We start from the raw sequence: 13,310 nt of genomic DNA, 5'->3' as shown, positions 1-13,310 counted from the left end.
AACGTCATGAAGGAATCACACACGATGCGCACAATGTCACCATCACACCATGGAGAGTGACTCCGGAGTTCATATTAAAGTAACCTCTAGAGTGCATAATAGACAAGAGTAACATCTACATATTCAACTAGATTACAAAGCTCATGATCACATAAAGATCACACCATGGGAGAGAGAGATGAATCACATAGCTACCGGTAGAGCCCTCAGCCTCGGGGGAGAACTACTCCCTCCTCATCATGGGAGGCAACAACGACGATGAAGATGACGATGGAGTCGATGGAGATGGCTCCGAGGGCAATTCCCCGTCCCGGCAGGGTGCCGAAACAGAGACTTATGTCCCCCGAATTAGGGTTTTTGGTGGCGACGGAGCTACGAAACTCTTCTGGAGAAATCTTCGATCTCTCTAGGGTTTTTGGAGACGAAGGAATAAATAGGCGAAGGGGCAGCGTCGGGGGAGCCAGGGGGCTCCCTCCCCACATCTTGGCGCGGAGGGCCCACTGCCGCGCCGCCCTATGGGGTGGGCCCCCTGCTGGCCTTCCTCGACTCTTCTTCGGTCTTCTAGAACACTCCGTGGAAAATAGGGCCGTGGGATTTTGTTTCGTCCAATTCCGAGAATATTTGTAAAACAACTTTTCTGAAATCAAAAACAGCAGAAAACAGAACTGGCACTGTGGCATCTTGTTAATAGGTTAGTCCCAGAAAATGCATAAACACATTATAAAGTGTGAATAAAACATGTAGGTATTATCATAAAACTAGCATGGAACATAATAAATTATAGATACGTTGAAGACGTATCAGTGAACTGGGGCGCGTGTGGAGGAGAGGTACATGCTATGAACCATGAAACCTGCATTGTATAAACAAAAAATCAGAGAGCTACAGAAGCTTAATTTACCATATATTCACTGCATCAATGTGGCCGATATAGTAAGGTGCTTGTAGGTGTTGTGCTTGAATGCTAGCTCTATACATCTAGACAATATACCAAGATAGCTAGCTTGTATGTGCGTGAGTGCTACCGACATCAATCTAGCAGTCTAGCTTGTACGTGCAAGTTTCACAAGACAAAAGTATATCTCTCCCTTTTTTGAAGAAAAATGGTGCAGATTTTCTCCATTGTCTTTCTTACTATCTCACGAATTATGAAAACTCTCCAACCATAATATGCAGTATTAGTGAAATGGCAGTAGGTTGGGACTGCCTACCTTGGCACCCGCCCATATCTTGACATGCTCTCAGTTCCGCGAGGAGACTGGGCGCGAGGGATACAGTTGTGCACACGGCCGCGTTGGCCGCGGCATAGGAGATGCTGCAAGGACGTTGCGCATGGACAAATCCTGGTCAAGACGCCGACGAGGATGCGCGGTACATCGCGACCTGGCCTATGAGGTCGACCTCGCGTGGATTTAGACTGGCGAGGTGTAGGCGGGACTCCGGCTTGAGGAGGCCGGCGGAGGGAGCACAGTGAGGGGCTGGAATCGCATCGCCAGTCCTAGGCCGCAGCGGAGGGAGCGTCACCCGGCGAGCTCGTGCTCCGCTTGATGGGCCGAAGACGCGCAGGGGGGTGGCCGCGGGCTGGCCCTGCTCCATGGGATGGATGCGGGGAGAGACGAGGATCGACTTGGTGACGGTCGGCTGGCCAGGGGCAGGCGGAGGCCGGAGGCCGAAGCAGCTAGGTGCGGCGGCGGCGGAGGATGTGCGGGAGGAACCCTCTCTTCTGTTTCTATCACGGGGGGAGGATGACGAGCTCAGGGTCGAGGGGCGAGGGTTTCGGGTGCTGGTTTTAGGTTCCATCACGAGTTAACAATCTGGTAGCTGGGCTTCGGCCCAGTTAAGCCCATGCGGAACGACGAAACGAACGACCAAAATCTTGACGTATTGGTATCTTGGCAGAATAAGGAACAAGTTCATTCTTTTTACGTAGTGTAGATAGATAGATTAAGTGGATCACGATATCTAAAAAATTAAGTGGCAACTATGTTCCCGATAGCCCAAAGATTAACCTTATGGTCCTCTCTTCTTGTGACAAGAACCCGAGAGATCTTCCTACCAATCATGAGGCAGTTGACATTGGACGAGTGAGCCGCAAACTCCTCTACAACAAACGAAACTCAAGGCATGACAATGCCACAACTTTAGCAGTGAAATGACCCCCAAAACCCGCATTAGCAACTGCAGCAGTTCAAGCACTTCACAACATGCAACGCCAGCAATTCAAACTCCGCAGGCAACCAAACATATCACGCTAACTGCCTAATCAGCGAGCACCAACAACTCAATATGAAGCAACTCACACAACTGAATCTCAGCTGACGCCAGTAAATCATCGGCGAGCATCCCGAGCTCTAACGCCTCCTGGGCTCCTCGACAACTGATTCGACGGGAGAGGCAAAGAAGTGCAGGGGCGTGCGATTCATCGCGCCGGTAGTGGAGATGAGCGGGAGGGGTAGCCTGATGAGGTTTAGTGAGGGAGCTGGGGACGGCGAGCGGGGACCAGCGGGGAGACAAGGAGGGGTGGTGGAGAGGTACTGATGTTGGTTGGGGAAAGCTCAACGAGAGATAAGGGAAGGAGTGAAGAATGGAGAGAAAATTGTGGGGCGTTGTTCAAATTATTTCTTGGCAAAACGTTATCCAATTTCTGATCCGGGCGTGTCTCTCCCGATAATTCAGTTTTAGACGTTTTTCTTCAAATTATTTTTTTATAAACATTTCTCGTCGATTAGGGGGGGGGGGGGGGGGGGGGAGCTGCAAAGGTCAGCGGTGGGGAGTCAGGGGCATGAGCCGCCGGTCGATGGCGTTGTGGACAAAGGGGCTTGGGCGATCGAGAGGGAGATAGAGTGAGACAGTGGGAGAGCGACGTGTCCCTCTTCAATTTCTGTTGCTATGAATCTGAATATTGTACCCAATAAAAATAGAGTAATGCAACATCTACAGAAAAAATCGACAAAGAAGTTCGTACGGACAGCCACAACTTTCAGAAGATTAATTTCCTTTCATCTGAAAGAAATGGCCTCGTGCGGGGAGGATGGAGGGAGATCTTCTTGGTCGGCGGCAGTTTAATTCTCGGTGGGGTGGTCTTCTTACTGCATTTTGGAGCACATCCTTTGCGACCCTTACATAGCCTTCAGACTCTATCGCTCTTTGTGTATTTGCTTTGTTGGTATTTTAATCATGTTTGATTTGTTTACATTTGTTGTTGCTCTGTAGCAACGCACGGGTATTTTTACTAGTGAATAAGAAAAGGAACATCACCAGAGAAAGAATAGAGGGGAGCCACAACGGACAGAATCGCAGACATGCCCCCAAAACGGAAGAGAATTATTAGCACTGAAGATCTAGAAGGCAAGATTTGATGGATTTTGGTGACTAAATCATGCGAACACGGATGAAACTTACATGGATTTATTGAACCAAGACAAAGACGGCCGACCGATAGGATAGAGCCGGTCGACGGGAGGCTATTTTAAACCGGAGCTTCAGACCTAGCTTTCTCGTGACCAACGTTGGAGACTGCAAGAACGACAAGAAGACATAATCGTTAGCAGGAACGCCGACTCCTCCAGGCCGATGGAAAGCTCTACACACTAACGGCACCAGAACCGAAACACCGGGACACACCACAAACCAGAGGATTTTCAGATAAGAAGGCAACGCCGAGCTTCCCTCCCCCTTTTCTGTCAGGCCGATCCGGCGGAGGAGAGGGCGAGAGGATGCATCGGGGGTCGAGGAGTCGCGGATCAAGTGCTTGGTGTTCGGGAACTCAGAAGAAAGAGAAACATAGGGCTCGCCCAGGAAAACTGTGGGCCGTCCCAAAACAAGCGATCGGAGCAGAGTGCGGTACGCGTTGCGCCGCTAACGAGCGCAACAAGCGTCAAATAGGAAATGCCGTCAAATAGGGTTCCCCCATCATTACGGAATCCTATTCATCACCCGCAGGTGATGGGTACAAACCATCGCCCGCGTGGTGGTGAGTTTGGGCCGCGGCCCATCAACAGGCAGGGGCCTTGGGTTTTCCTGTTTTTGTTGAGTTTGTTTTTCTGGTTTTTCTTGGGTTTCGGTTTTCTTTTGATTTTTGATTTTTTCTTTTTTTTATTTTTTAACAAATTTTAAAGTTGAGCAAATTTTAAAGTTAAGCAAATTTCAAATTTGAACAAATTTCAAATTAATCTGACCAAATTTCGAATGTGGGCAATTTTTAAATCTAAGCAAATTTCGAATTTGGCCAAATTTGAAATCTAACCAATTTTTGAATATGAATTTTTTTAATTCTGAGCAAATTTCAAATCTAAAGAAATTTCGAATTTGGAAATTTTTGAAACAACCGAACTAATGGGCCAGGCCCATTAACGATGGGTGATGGTTAGCACCTCCCCCATCGTGTTAAACAGAACTACGATTTGGGCCTGGCCCAGTTTGTTGTTACCCATCACGACATCGAAAAAGGAAGTAAGGAACCACTCAGAAAAGGGTTAAAAGGAAAGAAAAAAAAAAGAGATAAAAACGAAGATGAGTACCCACCGCAAGAAACCATAGGCCTTTTCTTCTTCCTCGTCTCAAACGCGCGGCCGCCGCCGCCGCCGCCGTTCCCCACCATCAGCACGAGATGGAGAGAGGTGCCATGATCATACGCCCTCGCGTGATTACCGGTTGTGTCGACTGCAACGGCGCCAGAGGCAACCAGTCCGTGGCGCTGGATCACATCCACGATTACTACAAGAGGGCGCTCCGTCGACTGCCGCCGGAGCTGATCCCGAGCCTCCTCGAGGCCGGCTTCTGCTTCGGTTTCCTCGACCCCGTCTCCAACATCGTCGCCAACACCGTCTCCCACGAGCTAGGCAAGGGGAGGGAGGCCAACACCGTCTCTGACGAGCTTGGCAAGGGGAGGGAGAATAGGAAGAGATCACGGGCCGGCATCTCCAAGAACGGGGACAAAAGTGAATCGAGGCGCACGGCCATCTCCAAGATCATCACAGAGTCGAGCAAAAGCATCCGCCTCCTACCCCGGTCCTCGGACAGCAGCGACGCCCTACTCCTGAACAGCAGCATCGCTGCCCGATCGCTTCGCGGCCTCGTCACCTTCCTCACCTCCTACTTCCGCTACCTTAACACCTGGGATGCCCTGTATTACCTCAGCCTGTCCAAAGCTGACCTTCTCGTCACCGTGCATCTCATCCAGGAAGTTCGTGGCACAAACACCTTCACCATCCAAGACCCTACTGCAAAAATAGCTCTGGGATGCGCTGCCATCTCCGCCTTGCATCCCGCACCTGCAGTCGCCACATTGGTGTCTCGGTCTTTCTTGCTGGCTTCCCTTGTCGACGAGGCTTTCAGCCTCCTTGAGACACAGAACTACATCAGCCAGTCCATTATGGAGAGACTCTCTGAGCTACTCACCCACCCCAGGGATATGACAAACCGAGGGAGTCGTGTGCAGCAGGCCATTGCAAGGCTGCGACACATGAAAATGAGGACCGTTACAAGGCTGCAACAAAGGAAGATGCAACCTCCGGTTGGGTCTGGGCTAGAAAACTCTCTCAAGATGGTGCTTCTGGATAAAATCCATATGTTGTACCTGGAGGCGATTTCCTGCATACCCAAGGATGAGCTGCGCTCACTCCACCACCATGGCCTCCTCAAGGCTGGCTACTGCTATGGTCCTTGTGATCCTGTCACCAACATCATCCTCAACACCATTTGGTATGACACCGCGTTTCCTCCAGAGCAACATTTTGAGGTTGCAACGATCTGCACAAAGAGCCTCGCGCGCATCGAGCTCCTCTCCCTTCATGGCCTTGTTGCCTACATCTGCGTCCGTTTCCCTGGCTTTTCTGCATATGAAGCTATGAGACGCCTGCTTATCTGCAATGCCAGTCTTCATAGCGTCATTGAGATGGCAAAAAGAGAAGGTCATGATGAAGACATCCTCTTTTCTGAATCTGTTGCCTATGATACTGCGTCTCGTGCTACGCATCATCCCAGACCTGCTGCATTTGTAGAATTTGCGAGGACAGTGATGCCGCATGTGGGGAGAACCCTTGGGTCAACGCGTGAGGTTAAGCGGGGCCTCTCTTCCAGAGATGTTTTTACCATATCTAAAACTTTGCCACTAGAATTGCCGTCTAGCAAATCTTCGGAGAAGGTCCAGATATTGAGCAGTCCCGCCACCAAAATCATCTCAGCAAACCTCGATGAATCTAAGGCTTGTCAGGATACAATTGTCAAAATGGTTGAAGCTGCATTACGCAGATATGCTCAACAACAGGCAAGTTAAATTTGTGTCCTGTAACTTATTGTTGCATACTAGCACTTGCTGTGTTGGACACATTGGCTGATCTTGTCCTTCTTTATCTGATTATTATAGAGACAGGAATATGAACTTCATGTTATCTGTGGTATGAATTCTACAATACCTGAGTATGGTGTATTCTACAGTTACCCATTTTCTCACATGAACATCTTGGCGACACGAAGAGGTTCCCAGAATGATGACGCTGATCAAGTTCCCACACTCTTCTTCATCCAATGTAGCGATAGTGATGTAGACATGCAGCACAAGGAATTTTTGTGCTGTCCTATATTTGATCTAACAAAAAATGCCGGTATGCTCTGTCATAAACTCATATCTTGGTATATGAGGTTTACTTGCATGAATACGTTGCAGGGGTATCAAGTTTCCCCTTGACAGATTTATCATAATCTTTTAAATGATGTTTACAGCATCCACCTTACTTCCACAGTATGTGAACTGAGTTTTGTATGTGTTTATCTTAAAGCACATAGTAGTCACTAACTCACTATAGAACCAGTTTGATGGATCCAGTTATGGAGTGTAGTCTGAACATCAAAGTGGAACCGAGTAGGCCATCAGGGAAGGGATGGGGCGACGCGGGGGGCGATTCAAATTTTGAATCCGCCCGGCCGGCGAGTCCGGCGGTGTGGCCGGCGGCGAACCCGGCAAGGAAGATGGTGGCGTCAAGAAGGCGGGCTACCGCGGTGGCGGAGACGGCGGCACAGGAAGGCAGAGTTTCTACCGCTCCGGCGGGGAGCCCGGCGGTGAGACAGGTTACGGGCGGCGGTGAGCGTCCGGCGGCGCCGTCCCCAGGGGAGGGGCTGTGCCAGGGCAGGTCCGACGCTAGCGCGCCGCTAGTGGAGGACTGGTTTTCGGAGGATTCGGAGGTTGAGGCTGCTGCGACGGGCGGCGAGGGGGCGGGCGGGTCTGACCTGGAGCTAGGGTGCTCGCAGAGGCGGCCGCCGGCGGCTACCCTCGACGGGTTCGTCCTACGCGCGGAGGAGCTCGGGGGCTCTCTCCGACACCGGCGGCGGTCGGCGCTCGCGCCCGGTGACAGGGGCTCCAGGCCTGGGAGCTCTGCCCCGCCCCGTTTCCATCGTTTGGGTGACGCGGGGTTCCAAGGGCGGCGCGGCGGTGGCCGAGGTCGCGCTGCGGAGGTGCGCTCTGGGCCGCTGGCGGCGGCGGTGCCAGAGCTGGCGGCGGCGCTAGGTCTAGCGAAGGAGAAGGGGTCCGTCGGCGAGGGTTCCGTGCGGGGGGCAGGATCTGGGCCTCCGGTTGCTGGGCCGTTGCCTGGGCCAGTGAGAGACCCCGAGCTGCAGGTGGTGCCCAACAGCTGCTCGCCCCCTGTAGTGGTGGCTGGGCTGGGGCAGAGGCCTTCAACGCCTGTGGTTGGGCCTGGCGGCCCAGCCCAATATCGTAGCTTTAAGTGGTTGTGGTTGCCTTCGGGATGTACCGATCCAGGGCTAGGGTTTCGAGCTAGGAAAAGTGAGGTGAGACAGCGCCTATCTGACCCGTCCGCGCCGCCGCATCGCCTCCTCCGCCCCCTGCGCGCGTCGTCTCCGATTGCGAGATCCTTCGCGGAGGTGGTCTTGGCGGGGTACGGCGACGGCCGTAAGCGGTCCGCATGGGGCTACCATTATGCCGACGAACTCGGTCCGCGTGGGGCACCGCGTGGCCGGGAGAGCTGGGGCTCGTCGCACCAGAGGTGGGGCGACCAACGGAGATGGGAAGAGGAGCAGCGGGATAGGTACAGACAGGAGGAGGGCCGGGCTATGCAGGGGGACCGTGCGGCTGGTGGTCAGGGAGACCACGGCGAGCAAGGCCAGCGCCAGGCCCAGAAGTCCAGGGGCAAGAAGCCGGCGGCTGCGGCGGGTTCGTCACAGCCAAGAAAGGCTAGGACCACGGTCCAGCGGGCAGGGGCCCTGGCAAGCGGCGAATGCTTCAAGTGTGGCCGGGGAGGCCACTTCCAGTCTGAGTGTACGTTTGAGCCTCTGTGCATGGTGTGCAGTGGGGAGGGGCACTCGTCGGCGAGCTGCCCGACGAGGGGCAGGTCCCTGAAGCTGCAAACGATGGGGCAAGCTTTTACCGGGGGAGGTTTCTTCAACATCGATGTCGAGCCGCTGAGGGCCGGGCAGCGGAAAGGGGAGGTCTTCTCGGCCATCATCAAATTCAACACGGTGCCCCTAACGGCAGAACAACTGTCGGACGAGCTCAAGCACCTCGTGGATGAGATGTGGGACTGGCAAGTCAGGCGGGTCTCGGAGACGGAGTTCTCGGTGGTGTTTCCCACGAGACAGACTCTCAAGTTGAGTACAGGTAGCGGGAAGCTCTACCTTCCCCTATGCAAGATTGAGACCGAGATTCGGGAGGCCTTCTCTGCGCCAAAGCCGTACCTTGTGCTCCCGTCGGCTTGGGTACAACTCACAGGGGTCCCGGAGGATCTCCTTGAGCGGGAGAGGCTCATGGCTGCCTTTGCTATGGTTGGGAGGGCCATTGATGTGGATGACCTATCGCTGATGAAGTGGGAGACGGAGCCGGTTAGAGTGCGGTTCCAATGTCGTTATCCTGAGAGGATCAAGGGGTTGGTGCAGGTCTTTGTGAATGGGGAAGGATACACTGTTGGGGTGCAGGCAGAGCGGGGCCCGAGAGGCGGGCCGGGAGGGGGGTCCGGGGCACCACCTCCACCGCCACTACAGACTGACAGGGAGGACGAAGACGACTTCTCCGAGGAGGGCTCTACTGACAACGAATGCAACAAGCATGGGAGGAGGAAGAAGGTGGATCAGCCGGATACCCAGGAGAAGGGCAGGGGAAACGATGGTGGCGAGGGTGACAAGTCCGTAGGGAAGCAGGCACCGGGGTCACGGAGTGCCCCGGTTGCGGGGCGGGTTTGGGAGGGACCCAACCTGCCGAGGTCTTTTGACCAATACGGCTCGAATCTGGAGCAGGGAGTGTGGCAGCAAGGGCTCCTTCCCAAGGACCAGGGCAAGGTGCTCACGATGGGGGTGGAGCAGGGCCAGGGCGGGGCGGCGGCTGAGGAGTCGCTGATCTCGACGGAGGCCGGCTCGCAGGTGACCGACCCGCTGGCCTCTTGGGTGGCAGATAGCCAGCCGCCGGTTGGTCCTCCGGCCAAGGTGGCTAGGTCGACCGCGATAGAGGTGGTGTCGGAGGTGCGGGTTCTGGGGGTGGTAGAGGACGTGGTGTCAGTGCTGAGCGACGAGGTGGGATCGCCGGTGCAGCCCGACCTGCGGTCGGTGGTTACCTTGGGTGCCCCCATCCCGCAGGCGAAGCGCATGCCGACGATCCCATACGCGAGGAAGAAGCGGGTGGCCGGGGGAACGGCTACTCGCAAGAGCTCGAGGTGCAAGGGGGGCGGCCGGGGCCATGCCAGTCTTGGAGAAGGCACAAAGGAGGGCTAGCGAGAAGAACCTCGAGACGGTCATCGACAACAACAAGGCTCGAGGGCTGGAGGGCACTGGGCAGACGCTCGGACAGGGACCTCCTGGGCTCGGCTCTGGACGGCGTTAGCAGACTCTTCGAGAGGTCGAGGGGAGGCGCGCGGCGACTTTAGGCGCTAGGTACCAGTTTGTATCGCGGGTGGGCTGCCCTGTCGTTGTATCGCACGTTTCGTGTGGGTGTTGGGTTTCAGTCTTGTGGTAGCTAGATTTGGTCCCTGTGTGTGTTTGGTTTCAGTTGGACTTGTATGGTGTACTATGATTCTGCCATGTGGCTTTATTAATTTAAAGCTGGGCTTAGGCCTTATGTTTAAAAAAAGTGTAGTCTGAACATATACTTTTAAGTTGCATTGAATGTTAGGCGTACAATTAGCATGGAATATCCGATTTCAAGGAATTCAGATCTTAAATTTCACTTCCTCAAATGATGCATAAAAGAAGATGACATTTTCTTACCCTGAGTAGAACTATGAGTTTGCCTTTTTTCTTTTTTATTATGCAAATACTTCATTGTAGATCTGTTGTTGTTACAGGATATTATACAATATCCTGTGATTGCTTTGGCCACCTACATAGCTAGTTTTCTGGAACATCATCAATTTCCTAGTCAATGTTGATCATGCCCTGGCCCATTTGATGTTCTCGATTTCCTCTTTGGCTCTTTCATCTCTTCCACTTCTCCATTATTGAAAAATTACCGCCATAAACTTGGAAGGATTAAAAGAGAAGTAACAGAAACGGGACCTTTTCTGAATTTGTCTGAACTGCTTTGCTCTGTTTTTGGTATGTTAAAAGGATTGTAACTTGTAAGGGCATGTACAATGGAAGGTGCTTAAGTTTAGGTGCTTAATAAGAGAGTGTTTGCACGTCATCAAGTGGCACATTAGACTTTGTTTACTCCAACGCTTGATGCTCTACTATGGTGCTTCGGTCGTGCCTTCCAATCAATACCAATCCACAAGATTACGAAAATGCCGTCAAGAGCCAGTTTAGCTGCTCATCGCCTTAGCCATTCCGTCCAGTCAAACTACAGCATTCACACGCTAGGTCAGTGACAGTGTTTTGTCGCCGCGGGGGGGGGGGGGGGGAGGCATGGAGCATTTCATTCACTTTTAGCACCAATCAGGCATCGAAGCAGAACTAGGCACTCTTTTCCCTTCCTCAAGCACCCGGTGATTCAGACCTGGCAAAAAAACCAGGTTTTCTTCTTAAGCACCCAGCAAGCACCTGCGTTGTATATGGCTTAAGGAGAATGTCTGCCCCATGTTGCACACTGCATCTGACATGTGTCAAGGATGCAAAACCGAGATGTGCACCCTGGTACCACTAGTTGATGACCCCGCAAAAATCAATTGTATTTGTACTAGGTATATTCATATTAAAAGAGCAACAACGATCCTACCTGCCAATTAATCCCCAAGGGAATATAAAGACAAATAGTTCCATTGATCAACCTTGTTCGATTTACTTCGATAGTCTGCCAATGTAAGATGCTAGTTATTGTGCATCCATGGCCTCTGTTCTTACATACTGGCATATTCTGATACAAAGTTTCTTTCAGCTGATGTTTCTTATTGGTATTGTTGCTTCTTAGCTTTGATCTTGTCAAGCTGATGATAATTTCTTTTTCGTTTTATCTTTTGAGAAAAGGTCGCTGCTATCGTTGTGAGTATCATGGGATCAAGATTATTCATCCATCTTCAGAATCATACCTTGGGCGTTGCAAGGATTTTGAAGACATGGCTCGTGGAGAAAGTGCTTTGACCATCCAAAGACTTGTTGGACACGGGCAGAGGAAGACTCTGTTTGATGGTACATTGGAATATGAAGACTCTATCTATTCTGATCCTGCCTTGGCCGCTGATTTTCGTAAGTTCATTAATCGGACTGCTGGGGATCAAGCTAGGCAGGAAAAAATGAGGAAGGAAGAGCATCCCAGGAGTGTGGACCATTCTCGGAGAGACAAATTGGAGTACAAGTAGTCCTTGACGTGCACAGCATTGCTGGTTTAGTTTTACTTTAACTTGGGTTGTTATTTGTGCCTTTCATTATATCATACGTATGAAGCCTGAAGGTGTTAGCAAAGAAAATCTATATATACTCCTGATGGCCCTCTCTACTAGTACTGGTTTTGCTGGAACTAAGTTAACTGTGATGTTTGTTGAACTTGATTATATTTGGATTAATTTTTAATAGTGTGTTCTGTATGTGCGAAGGTGGCTAATACGGAGTATATCTCTACTAGTAGTGCTATTCATGTGTTTCTACGGAACATAGAATGAATGGAGCTTCCAGAGTAGATTTTGTGATAAAATTAGAAGACACTGAAGGTCCTTTTTTTCGTGTAGAAAGTGCATTATGCGTTTAGAAACATTAACACTCATTTCAAATGGTCGAGTGTTGCTCGCACTAGACCTCTTGGCAAGGTATAGCATGTTAGCCTGTCGAAACATGAGGCTGAACTAGGCGGCATAGAATGCACGACTTGGGAAGTTGGGAAAGATGTGGGCGGTGACAAACAAAGCGACAAAGCAACTTGCACGCACCCCGTGCGAATTGAGGCAGGGGATTTGAGATTAAGATCCGAACATGGCTCTCGCATCTATGGCTCCGAATCCTCCGATGGCTCCGTGGATGTTAAATGCAATTTCTAGTTCAAACGTTACGTTGTGCAAGTTGTGCAGGTTGTTTGGTTGCCAACAATTTCGAAAGCAAAGTTTCTGACGTTCGATTGCCTATAGACCGTGTTTCAGCAAATGCACAACTGTTTGGTTACATCCACGGTGCATACGATCACCTTCTACACTTATTGGTGAGCTTACCCAGTTCACCAAATATGTCCGAATGGCGTTCGATAAAATATGAAATAATAGGATAACAACCATAGATCACACAATCAGCAAAGCTAGCATAAATATATTAGTTCCAGCAATGGAGTTACACCACGAGGGGTCGAGGGCAGTTCGTGATGCAACCTAAGTTTATTAACCGAGGGATTAAGTAAATACCATCTCTAATGAGGACGCCACGATCTGGTGCTGCGTTTAGGGCGTGCATAGTTTTAATATTACAAAATCGAGGCACAAATGAAGCCCGCTCTAATGGAGGAACCTGCGGCGTGATGCTACGTTTAGGGCGTGCACATTTTTAATATTACAAAATCGGGGCATAAATGGAGCCTAGAAGAATGCCCGTCTCGAGTCATCGACGAAGGATCTTCAGTCGTCATTGGTGCTCGGACTTCTCTAGAACCACGACCTCAGCCTACTATGTCGGCGTCAATTTGTTGCCGCCGGTGATGCCGATGCCGTCACATGTGTACTCGCTGAAACCGACGATGATGCCATCGCGGCTGCAGCTGCTGATGCCTCTATCGTGGCCATTCGATCGGCGGTCTCTTGCAAGATCATGTCATCCGCCTTCACCAGGGGTTCCATTTCCGACGTGTCATTGGTCAAGATCATGAAGTTCTCTCTGTTTTCTTCACAACGTCTCTCTCCTTCTCGAGCATGATCTTCTCCTCGCTTCAACAACACGTCATTCCACCTCTAGTCGCTCTT

The 13,310-nt window shown here is 51.4% G+C and overlaps 1 protein-coding gene across 1 annotated transcript; it reads left to right on the top strand.

Annotated features, from left to right (window-relative positions):
- The first annotated feature begins 4,537 nt into the window (after positions 1–4,537).
- LOC127312613 (uncharacterized) lies at positions 4,538–11,943 on the top strand. Its single transcript, XM_051343134.2, has 2 exons — positions 4,538–6,605; positions 11,401–11,943. Exon 1 carries the CDS (start codon positions 4,610–4,612, stop codon positions 6,275–6,277), a length of 1,668 nt encoding a protein of 555 aa, XP_051199094.1. The 5' UTR covers positions 4,538–4,609; the 3' UTR covers positions 6,278–6,605; positions 11,401–11,943.
- The last annotated feature ends 1,367 nt before the right edge of the window (positions 11,944–13,310 follow it).

This window comes from Lolium perenne, chromosome 7 (assembly GCF_019359855.2).
Source record: "Lolium perenne isolate Kyuss_39 chromosome 7, Kyuss_2.0, whole genome shotgun sequence".
Lineage (NCBI taxonomy): Eukaryota > Viridiplantae > Streptophyta > Magnoliopsida > Poales > Poaceae > Lolium > Lolium perenne.
Note: the sequence above shows the minus strand (reverse complement) of the source record. Positions and strands in the feature narration are given on the sequence as shown.

What these genes read in the sequence shown, in the direction of transcription:
- LOC127312613 (XM_051343134.2), top strand. Translation starts at nt 4,610, where the DNA reads ATGGAGAGAGGTGCCATGATCATACGCCCTCGCGTGATTACCGGTTGT.